General features: G+C 40.4%; 1 protein-coding gene across 2 annotated transcripts in view; it reads right to left on the bottom strand.

The window, feature by feature from the left end:
* Positions 1-279: 279 nt before the first annotated feature.
* The window catches only part of kdrl (kinase insert domain receptor like), a 41764-nt gene continuing 18904 nt past the window's right edge, over positions 280-23139 (bottom strand). For both annotated transcript variants that reach the window (XM_020587264.1, XM_020587186.1), the window contains 18 exons: positions 21855-22139; positions 21422-21568; positions 20727-20855; positions 20347-20453; positions 19735-19864; positions 19024-19128; positions 16352-16465; positions 16129-16217; positions 15809-15962; positions 15097-15194; positions 14279-14401; positions 13854-13965; positions 10309-10408; positions 8011-8116; positions 6700-6824; positions 5358-5436; positions 4710-4813; positions 280-2575 (listed from right to left, as the gene is read on the bottom strand). In XM_020587264.1, coding sequence (XP_020442920.1) covers positions 2380-2575; positions 4710-4813; positions 5358-5436; positions 6700-6824; positions 8011-8116; positions 10309-10408; positions 13854-13965; positions 14279-14401; positions 15097-15194; positions 15809-15962; positions 16129-16217; positions 16352-16465; positions 19024-19128; positions 19735-19864; positions 20347-20453; positions 20727-20855; positions 21422-21568; positions 21855-22139 — 2303 coding nt within the window. In that variant the 3' untranslated portion in view covers positions 280-2379. The remainder of the gene's footprint in view (positions 2576-4709; positions 4814-5357; positions 5437-6699; positions 6825-8010; positions 8117-10308; positions 10409-13853; positions 13966-14278; positions 14402-15096; positions 15195-15808; positions 15963-16128; positions 16218-16351; positions 16466-19023; positions 19129-19734; positions 19865-20346; positions 20454-20726; positions 20856-21421; positions 21569-21854; positions 22140-23139) is intronic.

The raw sequence follows: 23139 nt of genomic DNA, 5'->3' as shown, positions 1-23139 counted from the left end.
TCATTGGCGTTTGGCCAGGAATGAGACTCTGTCTGTAGTGTTAGAGTGTTTATTTTATTGTTTATATTTTTTTATGTGTTGATTTTAGATTTGTATGGTATGTTAAGTGCTTTGGTCAGCTGTGCAGTGGTAAAGCGCTATATAAATAAAGTTGAGTTGAGTTGAGAGTTGAGAGTAAAGGCCATACAGCAGTGATGAGGAGAAATCTGTCTCCCTTATGTAGGTAATTCAAGCAACTGTTAGATGACACTGCAAGTAATGTATAAATATATCATCTTTATTCATTTATTTACTTCATACAGTATGCTCAGGTAACAGTGCTGGGAACATTACTTCATTAACTTGCTGAACTACATGAACAAAAACAAAAAACTAACTAAATTAACAGAACCAAATTTTAGACATAATTATAAGCAGTGAACATGGTGATGTTAGGATGGCAAGAAATAATAAAAAACACTGAAAATGTTAATTTCTTACTGCGGTATGTACTAAAGTTAGAGTAAAATAAAATCAGAAAGCTTTGTAACATGTGACCTCAACATTGTTCACAATAACATACCTTAAGAATACAGAAATTATACGTATCAGTGCAGAACAGAACAAATTGGTCCACAAATACTCACTTTATACTGTAGTTTACTCACTGACAATACTGATTTCTCAACAAACACAAGCTTGCCACATTTCTGCAGGGTGTGTGTTCAGTAACATGTGAGTGCAAATGAAGGTTTGGTCCACAGTACATTCAATGCCTGCTGTACTACAAACAAGGATAAAGTGGGGATTTTCCATGTTAATGCGTAACTGAACCAGAGCAGACTAGTGCCTACAAACATCACACATGCAGAGTAACTGTAGCCTGCCCTGCACGCTTTTCCACTTAGCACAAGACGGAGGACAGAGAATATCCATGTACACATGGGTGATAAATCAGAGGAAAAACTAGCACAAAGTGAACACAGACTTTTTTAGTAAAGTGTCTTCAGGTGCAGGGGGGAAACATCTTTCTCTCTCACTGGGTTCAACGCAACTTTTCATACTCATTAAGCCATTCGGTCGCCTAGAGCTGCAACCATTAGTCAGTTCACTGATGGTAAATTTACTGGCAGGTATTATGAAGCAAAAATCACTGATGTGAGGAACGGATGATTTTCTTTGTCATAAATTATAATAAACTGAATATATTTGGTTTTGCTGGGCAGACAAATGAGCACATTTGATACAAAGCACTGCTTTTGACTCTGGAGCATCAAAATGGGGATTTATCTCAATGTTTGATATTCTGTGAATGAAAAGATAAACCAAATAATCAAGAAAATATTCAGCAGATTAATCAGTGACCCACTCATTCATTCAGGGTTTTCCTCGGATTTATCACCCACCTGTACATGTTTCATGTCAGTGAATACAGCAGCACAAATGGCACATAAGTCTGGAATTAAACACTGGGATATTACATACTGATATCAGGAAGACTGAGCTGGAAAATACTTTGGTTAACTGTTAAATATGAATCTAAATGAACAAACAGAGGTGGATTACTAAGTGACAGTGTCTACAATCTAAATAAATACACAATTTGCTTTACTAGTGGTTTTGAATAAACTGTTCCTGAAATCTTACTCTAAACTTGTGTTTCTAACTCAGTTTGTACGCAATAAAACCAACAAATCTGGTTTCCTTGTCACATCTGTTTTAGTTTAACCAAACAAAAATGTGATCTTCTTCATTACCAGATTGAGTCTGGAGGAGGACTCTACATATACAGTAACTCCTCACTTAAACACCTTCATGGTCAAGCTGTAATGTTAAATGCCATCTGGTCTCACTCTCAGCTTTACCCTGTTTCCTCCATTAACCGGTGATTCCCATGACCTAAACACATCCACCACCACATGAGGGACAGAGCACCCCTCTCCAGGAGCGATCATATTTCAAATAAGAGACTCCTCAAAATTACTAATTAATATGTTTTTAAACTTTAGCCAACCTTCTTTCCTGCATTACAAAAAGAGCTTCTCTTTAGCTTTACAAACAAATTACTTTCCAGTAATTTACTTTTTACAGTAAATTACTTTCCAGTAATCGGTTTGAGTTATCACAGTGAACGTGGACGGACCAGTAGCATTAACATGGGCCTATGTCTGAAAACTGGAAACTAACAGTAACAGTTTACAGGTTTCCCTTTTTCACATAACATGAACCCTGGAAACTGGAAGATGCAGAAGTTAGAGTCATTTCAGAGCACCCTTTCTAAATACTTTCTCATGGAATCTCATGTTTCTCCCACTTAAACGTTGCTTCAAAAGCAATCCAGAGATAAGAGTCAAAGCAGAGGAGAACAAAGAAGGCTGTCAGATTCTCCAGGGCCAGAGGCTACACAGGAGGGGTGGAGTATCGCACCACATAGTTATAGTCAGGTGGTGGGCTGTGACACTCCAAGCTGATGTCCAGAGCCGAGTCATCCAGTGTTGAGTCGTCCTGGCTGAGGTCTAGAGAGGGAACTGTGGGTGGGTACTTCTTCTCTGTGTCCGTCAGCACAGACTCTTTACTCTTACTTGCTGCCTTTATCCTGAAAACACCAAGAGACACAGGATAAATACACTAATCCTATTACCACACAATTCATCCATGTGCTTAAAAACTCACCTCTAAAAATACTAAATAATCTGTCACTGCAAAGTGACACTTTTATAGTCATAATTTAAAGCAATGAATCATAAAATCAGCCAACTGATGAACTGCTTTGATAAACTAATATACTCTGGTTTCAGCTGCTCACAGGTGAGAATCTAATGCTTTTCTGTTTAGCATAATTGTAAACTGCATATTTTTAGGTTGACTGGACAAACCATCTGAAGGTGTCAGTTTAATCTCTGAGAAAAGGGACATTTATGAAATCATATAGATAAAAGTTGACTCTATTATTCAAGATTAATATCCAGCTTCTCCTAGTTGTTCTGTCCACAGAAAGCAGAGCTGTAGCTATGTAACTGGATAACGGACACATTATCCACCTTGCTCAATAAACAGACATCCCTAATTGCACTGATAAGCTGAGCTGGGTGAAAACTGGTGAAGTCAAAAAAAAAGCTGTGCACTTGATATGTTTTTTTTTTTTTTGAGACAACTATCACCCTCACAGCAGAAGGGCCATTTGGATAATCTGTGATTTAAGAAATGCCCCTTATGAATCTGTATGATCAGACATTTATCTTTGATGTAATCAATCATCCTGAGCTTTTCTGCTTCACTTAATGCCCAGAATATTAGTAATGGCCTCTTATTGTCTTCGGAGGTTGCTAAGGGTTTCCAGAGCTTCTCTCTCGAGGGCAAAGGGTCAGAGCCCAGCGGGGGGGAAGAAATGTCACTGTACTGGAATGCTGCCCAGATGAATGGCTACTTTGGTCTATCACAAAATTAGTAATACAATAGCACAGTGCTGATTTGCCAATGCCAAGGACAAGGTGGAGGTACAATTGGTTATTGAGTAACAGGAAACAAATAAGCCATGATGAAAATCAATTTTTTCCAAAGCTTAGTCATCTATTATGGTAAAATGCATTAACACGTCCATGGGGTTTAGAATGTGAGCTTGTGCAAGAAGGACTTGTTGTTTTGGATTTTAATATTTATCTTCAATATCGTAAATCAATCAGTCTCAAGGGAGTTTAAAATCTGTACCACGTTATGACACCCTTCATCCTTAGACATTCAGTTTGGAAAGAGAAAACTCCCCACAACAGCCTTTAGAAATGGAAGACAGCTCAGAAAGAGCAACGCTACAGGCAACTTCCCTGGTAATACTGTACAATAAAGTAAAAAAAGGCAGGTTAAAAGAGCAATTAAGGCCGATGGAGCAACAGGTGGACCTGTGCTAAACAAAACAGCCGCAGCTTTATAGCTAACAGGAACCCTCACGGGTTCACAGATGGTAGCAATTAAGTGGTTGCCCAGCAAGGAGATCCCCCCCCCCCTCAAAGTATCGAGATCATTCCCTGCATGCCTGGGCTGACTCTTTCTGCTGTGCCGAGGCCTGCGGACACAAGCAGAGTTCAGAGGTTAGACCCTGTGAATTAACCCTGCCACCAAGCTGCTGTAAAGTTAATATGTAAGCCTTAAAACACCTACAGAGACGCTCCTAGGAAAAAGATTTACAGAAATTGGACTCAGATTTGATGATATCCTTAAATAACCTATAAAGTGAGAACACATTGGCTGTAAGAGGATCCACATCTTAAAGTCATTAAAGGTTCACGGGGATTTCTGTCTTCGTCACTCCTTTGAGATGATCTGTCTTGTTACGAAGCATTGCATCGCAGCAAACAGCCATGACTCTAAGTTAACTCAGTGTGGATGGTATTTGAAAACAGAGATTTTAGTGTGTGCTCTTAAAACAGCCAAACATCAAGAGATGCACTCCCTCTGCTTTTGTGCTCAAGCTCATCAGTTTTTCACGTTCAAGCTTTTTCTCCTCCTACCTCTCCTTTGTGCCACTGTCGCTCACACTTGGCTTCTTCAGACAAAAGGGAAAACTAGTCACACACTCCTTTTTAAAGCAAGAGAAACTTGTGCGTTTGTTATAGCATCTATATTCCAGCACAATGAGGAGGTGTCCAAGCAGGTATTTTTCATTCTCTTCCTGTGTGACTGTACGTGGCACACGTGGGGGAGGGGGGGGGTGCCGTGTAGTGTAGTGTACATACGCAAGAGCCATGATGCTCAGCGGACGGCCTGCCAGCGATTCGAGGCGCTTCAGTGTCTTCATGTTGTCAGATGAGAGTCCCATACCGCTGTCTGACTGACTGCCCTGGTGATTATGGAGAGACAGATGGAGAAGAGACCATTAAAACCCCACATGCCATTTTTGAATTCTTAGTTATTTAAAGAAAACAAACAACAAATATAATATGTAAGGAAGCAAATTATATTTCTAAAGCATCTTCCAAAACAGAGAATGTGACTCACCAGTGAACATAAAGTAGCATGCAATACCATGAAATGCAAAAAGAATTTCAGGGGACTAATTACACCAAAAAAAGAAAACAGGGAATTTCACTTGTATGTGATGGTTTAAATGTTTAAAGGCAGACAGGAAATGAGGGGAGAGAAAGAGGTTTGACATGTAACAAAGGTCCCCGGCTGAATGAAACATTCTGCTTATGTGCTATAAACCTTTCATTAGGCCCAGGTGATCCAGCGAGCCACTGTCAATGAAGATTTTCTATATATTCCAGGGATGTGCTTCTAGTTAAATGTCCAGTGTCTCTCATCTAACTAATATCTTGGTTTAAAAAAGTTAAAACACGAATTATGAGTCTGTGTCTGGTTTAGTTTTAGAATGACTATCTCACCCCGCAGTTCTCATTTGTCCTGTTCTCCATGGTAACCTCATCAAAGGTTTTCACACTAGCAGGACAGATCTTGATGTTCCTGGCAAAAAAAATAAAAATTAAAAATTCTGGTGTGAGACTTCTGTACCCTAAAATGCTCTGCTTCTCCTCAGAGTATCTTTTGGTTAGACTGGACCCAAAAGGCAAAGGTCAGCAACAAAACCACAGGAACTTAATAGCTTAGATCAACAATGTGTAACATCTATGACACTGCACTTTGAAAATACACCCTGTTTACTTTGTATGTCAACACCCAGGGGCTAAAACTACTGCTCACTTTAGCTTAAGGAGTAACTGTCACAGCTGCATTTCAACACCTCCTCCACTTGAAGGACCTGTGAAAACCCAAGGGTTCAACAAATATTATTTTAAGCGGACATCAATCTTGAAGCTGGCTCTATGTTTTTGGGGAAATTCCTTACAGGAGACACAATATTGAAAGCTGCTGTGTGTATATTTCTTATCAGGTGCCAGCGGGGTACCTTGATGTCCTCAGGTCAGACCCAAATGTTTAGTCTGAGTGTAGCACTGGAACAATATTTATTTGGGACATTATTCAGTGCAAAATGGGGAATTGATTTACACATTTCCTTCACAATACTGACTCACCACAGTTTGCCATTAAAAGTCTGAGGATTGGTTTGCACTTCTTTAAGATGAAGTGATTTATAGCATTTCCTTTGAATGTCTCAGTAAGTTCACAGAGGAATGTACCAGATTTGAGCCAACCAGAGACCACAGCCTTTGAAGCTGTGCTTTGAGCTAACATGTTCACAAAGACAGTACTGTACTGATATTTAGCAGGTATAATGTTTACCATATTCATGATCTTAGTTCACTATGTTGGTATGCTGACAGTTCCTAATTAGCTTAAGAGGTAACTGTCACATGAAGTACAGCTGAGGCTAATGGGAATGTTTTGCAGGTCATGCACCAAAGTACTGGACAAATTAAAATGTTGACCTGATGATGGCATTAGATGAAAATCATCACCCAAGTCATCAAAACGATCAACCTCACAGTGGCACTTGAGGGAAGGTCAGGGAATCATCAGTCATTAGGATGAATCGCTGGACACTGTGGGTATCAGTACCAAATGCCATTACAATCCACACAATAGCTGTCAAAAAATGCCAGGACCAAAGTGGTGGATTAACTGACTGTGACACCAACTTTGCCATCCTTTTAGTCAGTTTCTGCACTACAAAGAAATATATAAAATAGCAACATTTCTTTAAGAACATTAGATTTTCAGGTGTCTGTTTTATGTAAATTAGTCAATGAACAATGATAATGATCTCACCAGGTGCTTCCTGAGTCGCGATGAGAGAGAGGCCGTGTAGGCATCTCCTCTGACGGCACAATGGTGGATGGGTCTCCCACCTTGGCCAGCAGGGCTGTATTGATAGGTATATAGTGCTTCCCCTCCTAAAGTAACAGAGAGAGAACATCTGAAAGCACAGCCTTATGCTTCTATGAAGCAAATTGTAAAGATATGAGAGGCCCGGAGCAGGTCCATGATGAAGGCACGCTATGCAAACACAGACACCCACAGGTCATGGGCGAGCAGCCAAAGAAACTAAAGTCAGGCATTATAAATCTGATGCAATGTTTATGAAGCCGAAGTAGGCGGCAGAGTGTGTGACCAGCCTTCCTGCAGTGTAACAATAGCTTTATTAATGAGAGTCATGCCTCTCCACTGCTCATTCTGCCCAGTATGTACTTGTTCCTCATAATGATAGCTTTTGTAATGCAGCATGTGATGTGTGGCCATTTTCCCACCTGCCTGCAGTAATATACACTGTGGATGAGACTGCTCTCTTTAGTGGCAGGAAGATGTCTTGTAGATCCTGATGAATGAAAGTTATGCGGTTTTGTAGAACCAATTTTCTGTCATGAGTGATAGTTGATGCTATGGGCCCCTCTTTGTTTAGCTTCCATTCCATCTATTTCATTAACATCTTGCTATTCTTTCACCAAAAATTATTTTGCTTCAGTTCCTTCCTTGTTACTCTGCAAAGGCCATAACCTATTTTGTGCCATGTCTTCAAGGGACTACCGCATCCAAGAGACCATTTACCAAGTCAAACAGAGCAGCAACATGTCATTGTTTTAAATTTCATGATGATTAACTTCATTGATGATTATGATGCACCATGTATTCAGAGCTCTGCTTGGATCTAATATTGTCTTTATTCACAGACATGAGAAATGCAGCAATATAAAGTGACCCTACCTGAACCGGTTAGGCTGAATATAATTTGGACCCAGCTGAGATCCTAGTCCGGGGCTTTTTCACAGTACAGGTGCAAAGGTGTCAATAAAATTAATGACAGCTGCCCCTGTTTTTTTGGTTCCTGATATTGCACATTCTGGTTCACCGTCACAATGTCAAGTCTTAGACTTAAAAGTAGTTATTGCTAATGTCATTAATAACATGTATGATTCCTATTAGGAGGCTGATAGTGTCATTTCAAGGGGAGACAAGTGGTTCTGTTGAGTATTACTTCCTGGCCAGGATGCTGCTCTGAATCTTCTTCAGGCTGCAGGGCTCTCATCAAACTCAATAATATGTAGTGTGTGAACAGCGTGCTCTCTTTCTTGTCTATCATACCTGTTGCACACTAGCTTGAAGCAAATCTCCGAGCCTTTCCACTAGCTCAGTGAAGGTCGGTCGCTGCTGTGGCTCCCCGTGCCAGCAGTCCAACATGGTCTGATATCTATGAGCAAAGAAAACACAGTTGAACACACACTGTAGGAAAGACACACAAGCCTTCAGCATACAGGATGGACACTGCTATGGACACTAGCTCTTTGTCTTTCATCTTAGGTTCAAACTATGAGCGACCACATGTGGTCTACTGCTAAATCAAATGGTCTCAAATTTCAGGCAATCCTGAGCCTTTGGGTGTGGATCTGAGTCTCTCCTGGTCTTGTGTGTGAAGTAGTGCACACAGCCTCACTCAGGTCTCTGCCAGTGAAGGAAGACTCAGAGCCTTTATGTGAGTTTCAAACACTCATTTCATGGAGGAATTTAGAAACAGAGCACCACAGCTGCTGTTTACATTATGTTCACAGTATGTTACTGATTGGGATCAGTCAATGATGGGTCCCGCTCCTGTTTCTGTTGCAGAAACACCATGCTCCCCACAGAAATCTTACATTTTTATGTAAATATCACTAGTATGATTCCTTTTTGGCAACGTATTTAGTCAATCTCAGGTTTAAGGACTTGGAAAAGCACATGGGGTGCTGCTGCTATACTTCCCATCCCCCCTCCTCTATATCTGCATTTGTGTGGAGGGTGTCTAGACCTCTCTGCTCCCCTCTTGTCAAACTGAAAAAACCACGTGGAAGTCATTCCCATGTTGGTGAGCACAGAGTATGCTCATCCAGGTGGTAGCCCTCCTAACTGTGGCAGAATTTGGAGAGCTTGATCACGGCCTTTATGCATTTCACTGATGTGGGAAGTAGACTCATTGTATGAATACACAATTTAAGCCACATTTCCTGCCTGGTCTATGTTGAGAATAAATAGCTGGTCCCCATATGTTTTGGGGGATGTTTTGAGGGGGGATTCCTCAGAACCGAGCTATTTTGTCTAGTTGGGCAAGTGTGGACGGATGGGAAGTGAACATCCTATTTATTGTCTTCACACTCTCTGAGCAGCATCTGCTAACTTCCTCTGCAATGCGTCAGGGCAGCGGAAGTTAACAGGGAGCAGACAACGTTCCTGATGAACCAGAGTATGACAAATTAATTGCTCAACAATGCCGACAACCTCATGTGGTTTTCATCATTCATATATTACAAATCTGGAGTGAGGGTCAAGGTGTCAAAACTCAAGCTTACAGATGTAAAAACATAAGTTTTTTCAGCTTACTATGACCTGGATGACTGAGAATCTGAACAGTCAAGCTTACAGATGTGATCAGCTGCATACCTTTCCACCAGATCGGTGGAATTCAACCAACTGACTAGGTGCACCATTGTGCATCCCATTTAAGATGATACCAGCTTGTTTATTCTTGAATTTACAGAGGGAGGCCTCACAGTCTGAAGCAGGCAAAATGCCTAATTTGGCAGCTCTGTTTTCATTAGTGCAGTGCTTAAACTGCAATGAGAAATTCTAGGCACCACTGGGTCTGAATCCACAGATATGCTGTGACTGACACCGACAATCTGGATTATATTTTGTGTACAGGTTCCAGTCACACGCTCCTTTGCAAACCTGATGACATTCATTCAGTTGGAGTTAGCTGGCACAAGCTGTGTTAAAACTCTAGACCTTTTGATAACACAAAATGCAGAAGTGCAGTTCTATGCTCTCAAACAAGATTTGTTAAATTTGTCCAAAAGAGTCCTTCTAAATGAAAATCAGACACAACAGATTCACAAATATTAGAGTGAGACTCGGTTGCAGAGCTTAGACTGTGATCGTTGGGTCTGGATCTGCTGGACATTGGACAGAAGAGCCAAAATATTCCTACTGTCAGAAAACTTCATCTGGCTGCATCAATGACTGACAGGACTGATACCAAGGAAGGGGACTCTCTGTTGTCTCACAGATATTAATGGCTAGCACCATCCATTCTGGCTCTCCTCACTGGGGGAACTTGGACTCCAGACATCATTTTTGAAAATAGTACTCAGGTACAGCTACATCACTGTCAGTCAGAAACTGTGTCAAAGCTTCAAGCTCACTGAGCAGAGATAGAGAGTAGCTAATGTTTCTTTCTGGAAAATTCAGAATCAATGCATCCTCTTAGCTGAATATCAGTATGGGAGGCTTTTACTTGCTGCCTTGATTTTCTTTTCTTTGTGAGGAGAACATACATCTTGTGGCTTAGAGCTGGCTGGGTTTAACAATTCTTCACAATTTTGTCATAATATAGTTATTATGAATGCTCACATTTCAGAGGAAGAGTATTCAGGTGCTCTCATCCTGGTTCCCTCTTTCAGCCTGCAGCAAAATTCTTCATCAATTTGGACGCCGGGGTAAGGTGAGGCACCTGGGAGAGGGAAACGAGGGGGAGAGGTTTGTTGCAAAGCTAACTGCTGTGTGTAAAAGAGGCCGTACACAATCCATGTGTGTGACCAGACATGTAGTATATCTTAAAATAATGAAAAACATAGAAAAAATGTACAGTATATCGAAGTTTACATCATTTACATATTTTACATAATGTGAGTTTGCATCATATAACATTGTAAAATACTCATGTAACAGAAATCTAAATTTGTCACCTGTCTAATTACTATAGTTTTTCTGACAGACTGTTCAGGTATTTTAAAAGCTCTAGAGTAAATTCTTAGGGCGCCATGATTTATTAAAGCTATTGACACAAATTGCAAATGCTTGCAGGATGGAGGAAAGTAATTTCAATAATCAGATAATGCATGACATTAGGATATAATGCATTAAATGAAAGTGTCTAGAAAAATGAGTAACTGCTTGCTAAAAGAAACTTCATTACTAATTCCTGGCTTAACGCCCACCTTCTGACTCTGAAGTGATGACCTGCAAGAAACAGTTAGACTGAAACTGAAAATAAAAGTGAGACATTCGAATGGTTCCTGTCATTAGAAGACATGTTGCTTTATAAAATGTTGCAACATAAACTTGAAACGCCCCTTCGCTGGTGAGAATTACCACTGCACCAACACACTATACCCCCATACCTCCCAGATTTCTGGAGAATTCAATAGCATGTGTGATTTAGGTTGTGACTTTGGTGCACTCATAACATGTACAGTAAATATGCAATGTTGTTATATTTGGACTGCAAAGTCAAGAATCTGTCAAATGCATCACTCATCAAACAAAAGGGAATTGTAACTTGGTCGTAAGCCTTGAATTTAGAGATACGGTCTACTTCCTGCTTTGCTCCCTGTGAAAACATACAGTCATGCACTGAAACAACTTCTCTCCAATATCCAATTTTGTTGGTTTTGGAAAACACCTCCTTATTCCATGTAATTGAAACAATTTCTTGACTCATTAAATACTATTTTTGTGTGCTTGCTTGAATTCCAACACACAATATAAAATCATTTTTGTGGCTACACAGAGAAACCCCAGGTTTAACTCAGCAGTGAGCATGAACTCTCAAGAGATACGGCTTATAGAACAACTAAAGATACAATCTGCAACTGGTGTGGTGCAATATTTTCCTCCAATTGTGTAAAAATGCTGCACATTAATTCTGGACTGGTGAATTAATTGTTTTATTTATTTAGAAAACCTCTTACAGCCACCCATAAGGAATACTAAAGACAAATAAAAGGAATATTCATAAAATACAGAATTTGCACTGACATTTACATATAAAACTTCAGTATAAGTCTAAAGTTTTCAGCTGTGTTTTATGATGAGATTGAATATTTTGTCATCTCTTTTTAGCAAAACATTTCCAACTTATGTACTGGTAACAGTGATGATATGAGAAAATCACTGCAGACCTGGTTCACCTTTGGTATCAGCACCATACTGCTAAGGTTCGAACATTTAAACCCAATCAATGAAAATCACACATGGGTTCACAGAGTGATCTGATAAACATGCTTGAGTTACTCTGGAACTTTTGATCTCCAAACATGATCACGTTGCAGAGCCCACTTCTTTGCCATGCTTTTGGCCATTTTGTATCCGTGTTTCCTGATGTATTTTTCTGAGGTGCAGCTAATACTACCCAGATGTGTAAGTGTTTCTTTAATGGAAAATGCAGTGAGAATGTGTCAAGAGTGAAGAAGAGGAAGAAAAGGGCCAAAAAAAAGAAGGAGAGAAAAATGGCTAAGTGTCATAATGACCTCAGTTTGCTTTACGTTTAAAACAATACACAATTTGGCACACTTTTTTTTTTTTCTCAAATGTAGTGGGTGACAACACCATATGGTGGCGGTTCAAAGGCAGCACTGTCAAAAAGTACGGCACAACAATATATACAACTCTGGCCCTCAGGCTTTTTACACTTAAACCTATGCTTTTCCTGCTTCCCATTGAGGCATTAGAACATACAATATTTCATGCTGAGTCTTGCTATTGAAACATGTGGTGAGCTCTGTAACATGGTGCACAGACAACCATGGGCAGGCACACAAAGCTGTCTTAAAGGCTGTAGTGGTTTCACAGCAGGGGCACACTTTTCCACTGATCTGGCTGCTTGGTTACAGAGAGCTTGTGTTGCTAGATGGGAAAGAAACAAATGGCTTAAATAGTAGGCGTTCTCTCATTTTAATTTTCCATGTCTATACTACAACACAGTCCAGCTTCGCTAATGTTTTTTGTTTGTTTTGCACAAGTAGCATGAAAACACAGGCTCCCTAGGTTTTCAGAGGGCTTAGGTGTGGTCTAGGTCAGAGGGGTGGTGGTGGCTGGGGATGTTGAAATTATTCCAAGGAACATTTGAGTTATTTTACATTTTTTTCTCTTTTTTGACCATTATCCTTACAGTTTTTTAAAAGAAAGCATATAACATACAAGTTTCACTTTTTGAAACAAATTATTGATATAAATGGACTTTTCCTCGATATTCTAATTTTTTGGCACATACCTGTAATCTTCAGAGACATTCACTTGAGAGAAAGTTAAGTCAGACTTTGTAGCCTGCAAGGTTTATGTTGTAACAGTCCGTTACTTCTCAGCGTAGTGCCTTGGACATCATTCGTCTGTGCGTATTGTTTAGCTGTTCTCTAGATATTATGAGGAGGAAGTGTACTGTGATGAGGTTTGTTAGAACTAATATCGTTATGAGCCAGCTGTTTAATTCGGTAGGCTATGTTGAGCAGTGAGACTGTGTTGTGCAAATTTCCGTTTGTCATTTGTGTTTTGTTGCAGTTTACAAAAAATAAATAAAAAACAAATAAAGTCATTTGCCAGTGAATAACAAGAAACGTCATGCCTTGGTTTTATGGGGAATTACACCCTGTAAGCTGACTGTCTAGCTTTGAAGACGGACTACTCATGGTGAGGACAGTACAAAGCTGGCAACACTTATTGTACATATAGTCAAAACTCTGGTAATTTTTTTTGTCAGTGCATAGGATTCTCCCTGTTTTTAGGGTACATTCATTCTATGTTGCCTAAAGGCCTATCTGTGTTCTTTTGGATTAAGCTGCTCTGCAAAAACACTTAAGTGTTGCACCTAAGCTTTTCTATGGCAGGGAAAACCCTGAAAACAGTTTTCTCAGGCTGACACTGCAAGCACGGGGCTTTTGTCCAAAAAGCACAGTCATACAGTGGAAGAAGACAGTTACTATCCAGTGCATCTGGTGAGGCTGTGTATCTGGGGGAACAGAGCGAAGCCACTAAGCTAGAGGTTTCTCCTCACTGAACATCTCTGATAACAGAACCTAGTAGTCAACACACTGACTTCCATGCCCATTTAATAACTGCGTGTCAATCAGATCCCTTGCATGTTAAACAGTATGTCGTCAATGCTGAGCCATGACACTTACCCAGAGAGAAGATCTCCCACATGAGAACACCAAAGGACCAAACGTCACTCTGAGTTGTGTAGATCTTGTCAAAAATAGCCTCAGGTGCCATCCACTTAAGTGGCAGTCGAGCCTGTACACAAGTATTGAGATAAGAAATAATTTACTGCCTTTTCTCACCAGCGTATGTATCGGTCACCTCTGTTTAAACTGGGAGCAGATGCTGCCTTTGATTCAGCTGCATGTTATTTAGTCTGCTTAGACTGATCTAGTCTGATCTAATTTATTTTTGTGAAATTTCTAAGAACTGCTGAATTTATTCACTTCTTTTTCTGTTATCAATCAATGAAAATGGTTTTGAAAATTTTCTCTGTTAGGGAGTGAACACAAGACAGCTGGAAAAATAGAGTAAAACATGCAACAATTCTAGACTTGAATAAACTTACATCTCCTTTGCGCACATAATCCGGATCTTTGTAGACATCTCTGGCAAGTCCAAAATCACAAATCTTTACAACATTATTCTCAGAAAGCAGGATGTTTCGTGCAGCCAAATCACGATGGATGCACTAATGAAAAAGGAAGAAACAGTCTTAATCCATGTTTTCTGTATGCAATAGACTTCACAGTGATACTCTCCGTGCTATAAAGCACAGCTGCTTGAAGAGCAACACATGCTCAAGTCATCAGTGATATACAATAGAAGATGATGTGTTCCATATTCAGGCTAGAATGTGGCCTGTAATGAGGTATTTACAACAATGGCTTCATTCGCTAATCAGTCCCATCCAGTCTCCCCAAAATTATGAATGAGTTGTAAAACACTGGACGTACAGAGGCAACATTATACAGCAATAGTTGAGTACAGCGTGTCAGAATGGTTCACACAAATCTTAGAAGTGGACATTTGCCGCATTCACAATGCAGAAACCTTCAGCATGCAAAATATGTGATTTTGAGTGTGAATCAATTTGTTTCCACTTGGACACTGCTGACTTTACTTTTTAAACATGCTAGTTTATCAAGGGAGAGCACCGTGATTCTTCATTATTTAGAATAAAATTTGAATCAAAACAACATGTTAATTACATGTAAAACAATCCCACAATATATACACTATAATTCAAATGTTTAGACACTCTTCCACTGAATGGATTGGAAAAGTCTGTCCAATCTTTAGACTGGTAGTGTGATTAAAACTGATAGACTGCTGTTCATAGTATAATACATCTGTCTGTAATGATTTGTGTGAAGAAGTGAATACCTTGCGCGAAGCCAAGAACTCCATGCCTTTTGCAACTTGGAAACTGTAGCAAATTAAATCTTCCAAAGTCAGGACTCTCTTATATAAATCCTCAGACTCTGTGAAACAGAAGAACATGAGGATTTTTATACTGGGCATATTAGGACAATAAATAAATATAGTCAGTGTGGTCAGTGGCTCTATTACACCTGTCAGATAAATCTGATAAGAATAAACAGTAATGATTTTCATGAGGAAATGTAAAGTCCCGGAGAACAACGCGTCATCTTAACAATTCATCCAGTCACGTACATGTATCCTCCTACACACACACACTGTCTTTACAACATCCTTTACAGATGAGTGAAAAAAAATAAATTACAATCCTCCTATTTTTCAGATGTCAGGTGAAACGTGTGGTTGTGGGCCCAGTGTGCTGGTCAGGGGTCTGAGAGAGGAACTCCCAAAGAGTTCTTCCACTGGCCCACCTGAGTAAATAGCTTATCAAACCAGAAATAACACATCAGGAACAACATGGCCGACGTGCCGGGCCTAAGCTGGAGCCTGAGAGAAGAGCAACACTCAGGTCAGGACAGGAAATAAACAGATGCCTCCCCATAATCAGCGGGGGTGACAGTGGCTCCTGCTGCTGTGATTGTACTGCTGAACAGGAGGAGGAAACATCCCGTCAGACTTGGGCTAGAAAACAATCTGAGATCTGCTTGGCCTTTACCTTCTTCCTCTTCCTCAGAGTCGCAGTAACTCTTATCTTCGATGAAGCCAGAGCTGGCTGAGCTTCCGGTGCTGGCCACGCTCTCCAGACGGCGTTTCATCAGCTCACTCAGCTCGCAGGACGATCCTGATTCCACCACCTTACCGTTCTGGCTCTGACCAGCACACATATATCATGGTAAATCACACGGGGTAAAATGTTGCTGCTGACACTGGGATTTCTACATAGTTGTCTAAACAGTCACTCCATTCTCACACTGAGCTTGTCACTAAAATGATGAGAAAGCAAGGGTGCTGGAATTCAAGTAGCTTGTGACTCACCTTGTAGACAAGGAAATCATCTCTCTTGGTTCTCAAATAGTTTGACAAGTTGCCATACTTGCAGAACTCCACTATCATCATTAATGGTCCTGTTAGGATGGATATTTCTTATGATTAAGAAACAACACTAACTTAATGTCCTCTTCTTAAACCTTATATTTTTATACCTGAAGATCCAAACAGTAGGATCACATTTGATAACATCTTCAGCAATAAAGCTTACCTCCAGGCTTTGTGCAGGCTCCCAGAAGGTTGACCACATTCAGGTGATGGCCAATGTGAATCAGGATCTTTAACTCTGACATCAGAGCTTTCCGCTCATTTGACGTAGCGCCTCCTGAAATAATGTAAACACGTGTAGAACGTGATCAGACTTGGTCGGTGTATCATTAACAAGCTTTTTAATTTGGTCTGCTGAACTTGTCCAAATTATATTATTAAATTATGTTATCATTAAACCTCATTCGTTTTGCCTTTTTCCTACAATGCCTGCATTTCCCCCAGTAGGTGGTAGATCACTGCATCATTCATCAGAATTCTCTGTGTAAGTCTGTATTGCAGCTTAATCATGTTGTGAATCTAGTAGTAAGACTTGTTAACTTTAACCGAGCAAGGGGACTTCAGCACCGTCAGTTCATTACGTTCCTGGAGGAAACCGATGCGGATCACCAGGACTTACTTTACCACTCTCATGTCTACTATTTAAGTTTGGGCAAAATGTTTCAACAAGTGTTAGAGCTCAAAGAGGAGATTAGTGTATTTTTGGAGTTAATGTGGAAATCCGACAAATTTCCCGAGCTGTGCGACAAGAACCGGCTCTGTGACTTTGCGTTTGCTGTGGACATTTTTTCACACATGAATGAGCTGAACGTGAAGCTACAGTTTGTGCACGACATGTACACAAATGTGAGAGCCTTCAAATCCAAGCTGACTTTATTCTCCAGACAAATTTCAAACTCATCTTTCGCCCATGCATTTTAACAAATACCGTTTTGCAGGGTGCAAATATAGAGAAAAAGCAGAAAAAAGCCTGAACCAAAGTAACTGGATTACTATTTAAATTAATTTTGAGAGTTCAAACTAACAAACATAATGGAAAACAACATTGCTTTTGACCTGGGGCAAACCACACTTATGTTAAAAGGAATATGAAATTTGTCAGTAAAATTGCCTGTTACTTTCCAATATTGTTGGAGTCCAGTATGAAGGTGTTTGACATCCTACCTTTCAGCATTTTGACAGCAACAGTCTTGCAGGTTGAAAGCTTGTCGATCCCAAAGGCAGAAGCTTCCACCACTTTCCCAAAAGCTCCATGGCCAAGAGTTTTGCCTGACAAATGAAGACAATATTTGCTAAGTGGAATATCATTAGTGCTTCCTGTCCCTGGGGCAGAGCAAGCAGACTTGATTCCCTGACAGTCAGGCTATGAGTCTGTAATTAAAACAACATGCTGAGGCTCGGATCACCACGCAGTGTTTCTAGGGAATTTATGGTTCACTGAAGACTGGATGACACCTGATAAGTAATGAGCCTACACCCTAGCTGCACAGAGGGGTGACCCCATCTTCTTGTTTGACAATAAAATCCTTGAACCTTGATATTAGGCAGCTTTTGATGGAGAACATCCTCAAAAACACATGCCAAAGAAAGAGAAATAAAGCAGGAGGTGCTCACATTACACACTGATTTTGATACATTTGAAAAATGATGAAATATCATTACCCCGAATTCTGAAAAGATTTAGAGGTATTTTTATGTTGCTTCAATCAGTTAGATTTTTACAAGCTAAAGAAGTCAGGGAGTCCAATGTTAAACCATTGTCAATGTGAGGTGACCTGCTGCTTTCCATTACATTTGACCTGTTCACAGCCAACAGCCAGAATCTGTTCCTCTCAGAAAGCCTGTTATTTATGCTGACACATGATTAATGCTAAGACAGTGACCATTATATCTAACCAAAGCCCTGCTCTTCATCCTCACTGATATATCATCCTTGATAATGATTAAAGTTGTGCTGAATGATATAGTTAAGTGTCTCTTTATGGCTTGTTGTGAACATTTGAAAAGATGTTGGAATGGGATTGTAAATAACTGCTCTTAAACATCAAGGCATGGGACTGTTCCGCGTCCAAGTGACACTAAACATCCATCCTTCCATTATCTATACCTCTTATCCTGAAGGGGGGGGGGTGATGCACTCCCAGCTGACATTGGGCGGGAGGCAGGGTACATGCTGGACAGGTTACCAGTCTATCACATGCCTTAGAGACAGACAACCACATGGGCAATTTAGAGTCACTAATCAACCTCAGCTGCATGTCTTCGGACTGCAGGAGGAAGCCAAAGCAGGCGCACAGAGAACATGCAAACTGCACAGAAAGGCACCAGGTCTTGAACCTAGACATTTCTTGCGGTGAGGTGACAGTGTTAACCACTGAGCCACCATGGCACTAAACAACTAAACATACCTGTATTATTTGTTGCTCATTCTGTATTTGTATCTCACATGTTTGACCTCTGCCCTGCGCTGTCACATCTGCCTACACTCAAAATCCTCAACAAGGACAGGGCACCGTTAGCCTTTATTTCTAAATGCAGTTTGTGAGAAAAGACACTGAATGTTTTGCTTTGAATCAGCACACTATCCAAACATTAACTACAAGCGCACGTGGTGCTACTGTGTAACTCTTTATAACTCGTTATTCTTAAATGTGCACGGGATATAAATCTTCTGCAAGGTGACAGATATAATGAGTGATGTACTCAAAGGGTGAACCAGAAAGACCATGTGGGCAAACCACACTTATGTTAAAAGGAATATGAAATTTGTCAGTAAAATTGCCTGTTACTTTCCAATATTGTTGGAGTCCAGTATGAAGGTGTTTGACATCCTACCTTTCAGCATTTTGACAGCAACAGTCTTGCAGGTTGAAAGCTTGTCGATCCCAAAGGCAGAAGCTTCCACCACTTTCCCAAAAGCTCCATGGCCAAGAGTTTTGCCTGACAAATGAAGACAATATTTGCTAAGTGGAATATCATTAGTGCTTCCTGTCCCTGGGGCAGAGCAAGCAGACTTGATTCCCTGACAGTCAGGCTATGAGTCTGTAATTAAAACAACATGCTGAGGCTCGGATCACCACGCAGTGTTTCTAGGGAATTTATGGTTCACTGAAGACTGGATGACACCTGATAAGTAATGAGCCTACACCCTAGCTGCACAGAGGGGTGACCCCATCTTCTTGTTTGTATGAGAGTAAAATAATGTTTCAAAATCATCTCACTCATCACCTCAAATAAATCAAGGACATTGCACAGTGAGTTGTGTATATTTTCATTCATCCAGCTAGTTATCTATGTACACACACTAATATTGTGAGATGACATCACAAGCATAGCTCTAGAAGCTCTTATTTCAACAACTGTGTGAGAATATTTTAGTTTTATGAGAAGCTCAAGTTACACATTCAACTCCAGAAAACATATTCACCTATTGAAACTTTAGAAGCAGTCAAGCAACTGCCTGCCTACAGTCATCTAATTATTAGTACCTGTAATATCTATAGGGAAAACATTTCTCCCCTACATTGTTAGGATTACACTGCTCACCTAGTCGCAGGCGGTCACGAGGAAACTCCCATTTGCTGCTGTCATACTGAAGAAGATCACTTTGCTCATCAAGTGGACACTCGTCAGGGTCAATGATGATAGATGGACCCATCCTATAGTGTGCTGGTTGCTGAAGATAAAACATGAATTTCGTGATTTTCATAAAAATGCTCCTGGCAAATACTGTACAACCAAAGTTCAACTCAGAATTTTAAACTTATATTTTAGTGAGCAGTTAGTGAAAATGTTGACATGACGATTGAGATTCCTGCTCTACACGCATACTGTTCTAAAGGCACAAAAATATTTCCTTGCCATTTCTTTTGCATGAGCGCATTATGTTCTTTGAGACCATACTGTACATACAAACACTTTCCAACTGTCAGGGAATGTGGGGGTCATAAACACTGGTTAGAATCAGCCTTCCATGAATGTGTTTCACAAGACGCTTGTGTCAGTCATTTCATTTAAAGTCACTGGAGCTGAATTAGTTGGCAACATGAAATAAAATCTGCAAAGACTTCACGCTTCTTTAACTGTTTGAACTTTCCATATCCTGGAAAATGCTAATCTGTGTGGCTTCTGCGAGAAGGAAATAATCTAACACCTCACCTTCCTCAGCTTGCGGATGAAGAGGATAAGCATGAGCCAGAGGAACGTGGCTGCAGCTCCTGTACACACCAGAATTATAACCTCAATGTTTGGCTTCCCTTCATCCCCTGGAAAGAGAAGAACGGTCGTTAGCTGCCAAATCCTCTTTAGCAAGAATCCCAAAAACCAACATTTGAGGCCAAAAGGGTTCTGACTTGACATGTAGAAAATGCAATGAATCTACACTACTTGGGCTGATGATTAGTTTGATGTGATTTGTGACCAGACTGACTGTAGCACACACCACTTCACACTTAAGAACAGTACTGTAAATGCAGCAGGTTAGTGTGGCTACCTTTCATGATGGTTAGTTAACATCTCAAGGTGTCTGCATGACTTACCGAGCACAGTAACAACAGCACTTGTTTTTGCAGAACCCTCAACATTATTGGCTATACACTCGTACAGACCCTCATCATCCTTCTTCACCCTGTCAATGGTCAGAAGCCCGTCTTCTCCCAGTGTGATACCTGCAACACACAAACTCTCAGTCAAACTGGTCCTGATAGTTGGGCAGTGTGGATATTTTGTGCAGGGGCAGGCAGCCGTGAAAAATCTGCACATTCATACCCTGTTCTTGCAATTCAATGCAACTTTTATTTTTTTTAATAGACTATATTAATGTAAACACATCCTCTTATACTACGAGTACGTGAACGTACAGCCAAAGGGCACAGATTTCTTCTAAAACGCATTTGTGTGAATCACTATGCACTGACAGGAATGTCTTAGAGAGGGGTCTCATTTGCAGTCCTAGACACATAACTTTTAATTATGTTTTGAGAATAAACAGCTTAGAAAGAAAAACTGTTTTCTCTCCAGAAATACTGGCCTGACCCTTTACAAAACTGACAAGTGATAATGTGGTCCTGCTGATAACAAAAGGAATGAATACATTCTCTTCCACTGTTTCACCCACTTTGTGCAATGCTGCACCAGGATTGTACTTGTGCCACTAGTCACCAAAATTAAAGAAATTGCTAAAATGATTTATTATATGATGACCACAGCATGTGATATAGTGTTCTTAAGTTACCTGGGCCTTCTTCCACTGGAATGCCATTTTTGTACCAGATGATGGAAGGACGAGGAACTCCCAGAGCAAAGCAAGCCAGCATCAGGGTGCTGCTGCTGTTCACATCCTGATTAGTCAGATTTTGACTCAGCCATGGGGGTTTCCTTTCTGCACCAGACCAAAAAGAAAAAGAAGAACTGAATTGAATTGGAGGTGCTGTTGCTCTATGACTGTCTTGTTCAGACTGCAACTCATCAAGTCCTGCAGGATTGGCTCCTGTGTTTCTTTGTATGCCAACCTACAGTAACATGACAACACTTCTACATCATCATAAATTTTATTTACATGCATCAGCTGACTATTTGATAATATACAATTTATAGAACAGGTGTAATCAGTAACAAGTATTAACAACAGAAATGCAGCCAACTTCTCATACCCTCCTCTAACTTACCATCCACAGTAAGTGAAGCAGTCTTGAGTACAACGTTCTTGTGGAGCTTGTGCGCTTGGCACTTGTAACCTGTAGTGCTGGTCTTGGAAACATTATAAAGGTGTAGAGAACGGGAAATCGAGTAGCGACTGGCCTGGACACTGGACACATTGGAAGTGATCGTCTGATTCCTGGAATCCAACCACTGCAGGTCTGTGTAGAGGTAGCGGGTTGCCCAACAGGTTAGAGTCACATCATCCCCCTCGATGGCTGTCTTAGGTTCAGTGGTAATTTCCTCAGGGCGAGCTATTGTGACAAAGTAGAAGAATGTAAAAAAATTCAGATTGTGATTAGGCCACATGTTCCCCTGTTTCAGATGTATTCAGTAATCAGCTGGGGTCAACTAGAGGTAATCATTTATGAATAAACAGCTTTTTGCACAAGTCCATATCATATGTTTTATACACATGAGCAGAACATGTATCCTCTTGGCAGGAGGTGTTATGTTGGATAATAGCTTTGGACACAAAGATGCTCTTTGCAAGGTCAGGAATGTCAGATTTGCAGTTATTTCCTGTTTCATCGCTGTTAATTAGAAGCATGTTGCTGGTAGACAGCACTACTGATGGTGCTCGTTATTTCCTGTTTCATCGCTGTTAATTGGAAGCATGTTGCCGGTAGACAGCACTGCTGATGGTGCTTCTCCACTCATCCAACTACAGTCAAGCTAAGTCTGGGCCAGAGGTGAGCCAGATTGGGCATGTTTATTTAAACTGCTGGAAAGCATATGTGTTCCATAAGAGAAGACAGCTGTTATTATAATTCTGTCTTCTTTTTTAGCAGCATTCCATCAGTCTCTGTATTCCCCACCTCTGGAAGGGAGCACTCCCTCTCTGGGAGACAATCCTTTGGTACTTGGTACATCATCAATTATGGGTTCACCTACATCCATCGCACTCCACAAGCAAACAACCAATTGAGAGATGTTATGCATTCACTTTTTAAGGAAATGGGAACTGTATGTGCAGTAACACCTGATCCCCACTGTTATTACTGTACATCTCATCTCATCTCATTTTCTATACCGCTTAGTCCCATTACTGTACATAACTGTCTCAATTGATATTCATTTCTGGGAACATTTGGAAATACTCAGATGCACATAAAAAAGTAAATTCCCACAGCAGAAGGTTCACAGAGACAGAGGAATGACCTGCTGGCACTGAAGTATGAATGCAGTTATTCACAACTGTTTTTAAACATGTGCCATTATAGCACTCAACATGGATCAGGACATGTGTTTCCC

Source organism: Monopterus albus, unplaced genomic scaffold (genome assembly GCF_001952655.1).
Source record: "Monopterus albus unplaced genomic scaffold, M_albus_1.0 scaffold2.1, whole genome shotgun sequence".
NCBI lineage: Eukaryota > Metazoa > Chordata > Actinopteri > Synbranchiformes > Synbranchidae > Monopterus > Monopterus albus.
Note: the sequence above shows the minus strand (reverse complement) of the source record. Positions and strands in the feature narration are given on the sequence as shown.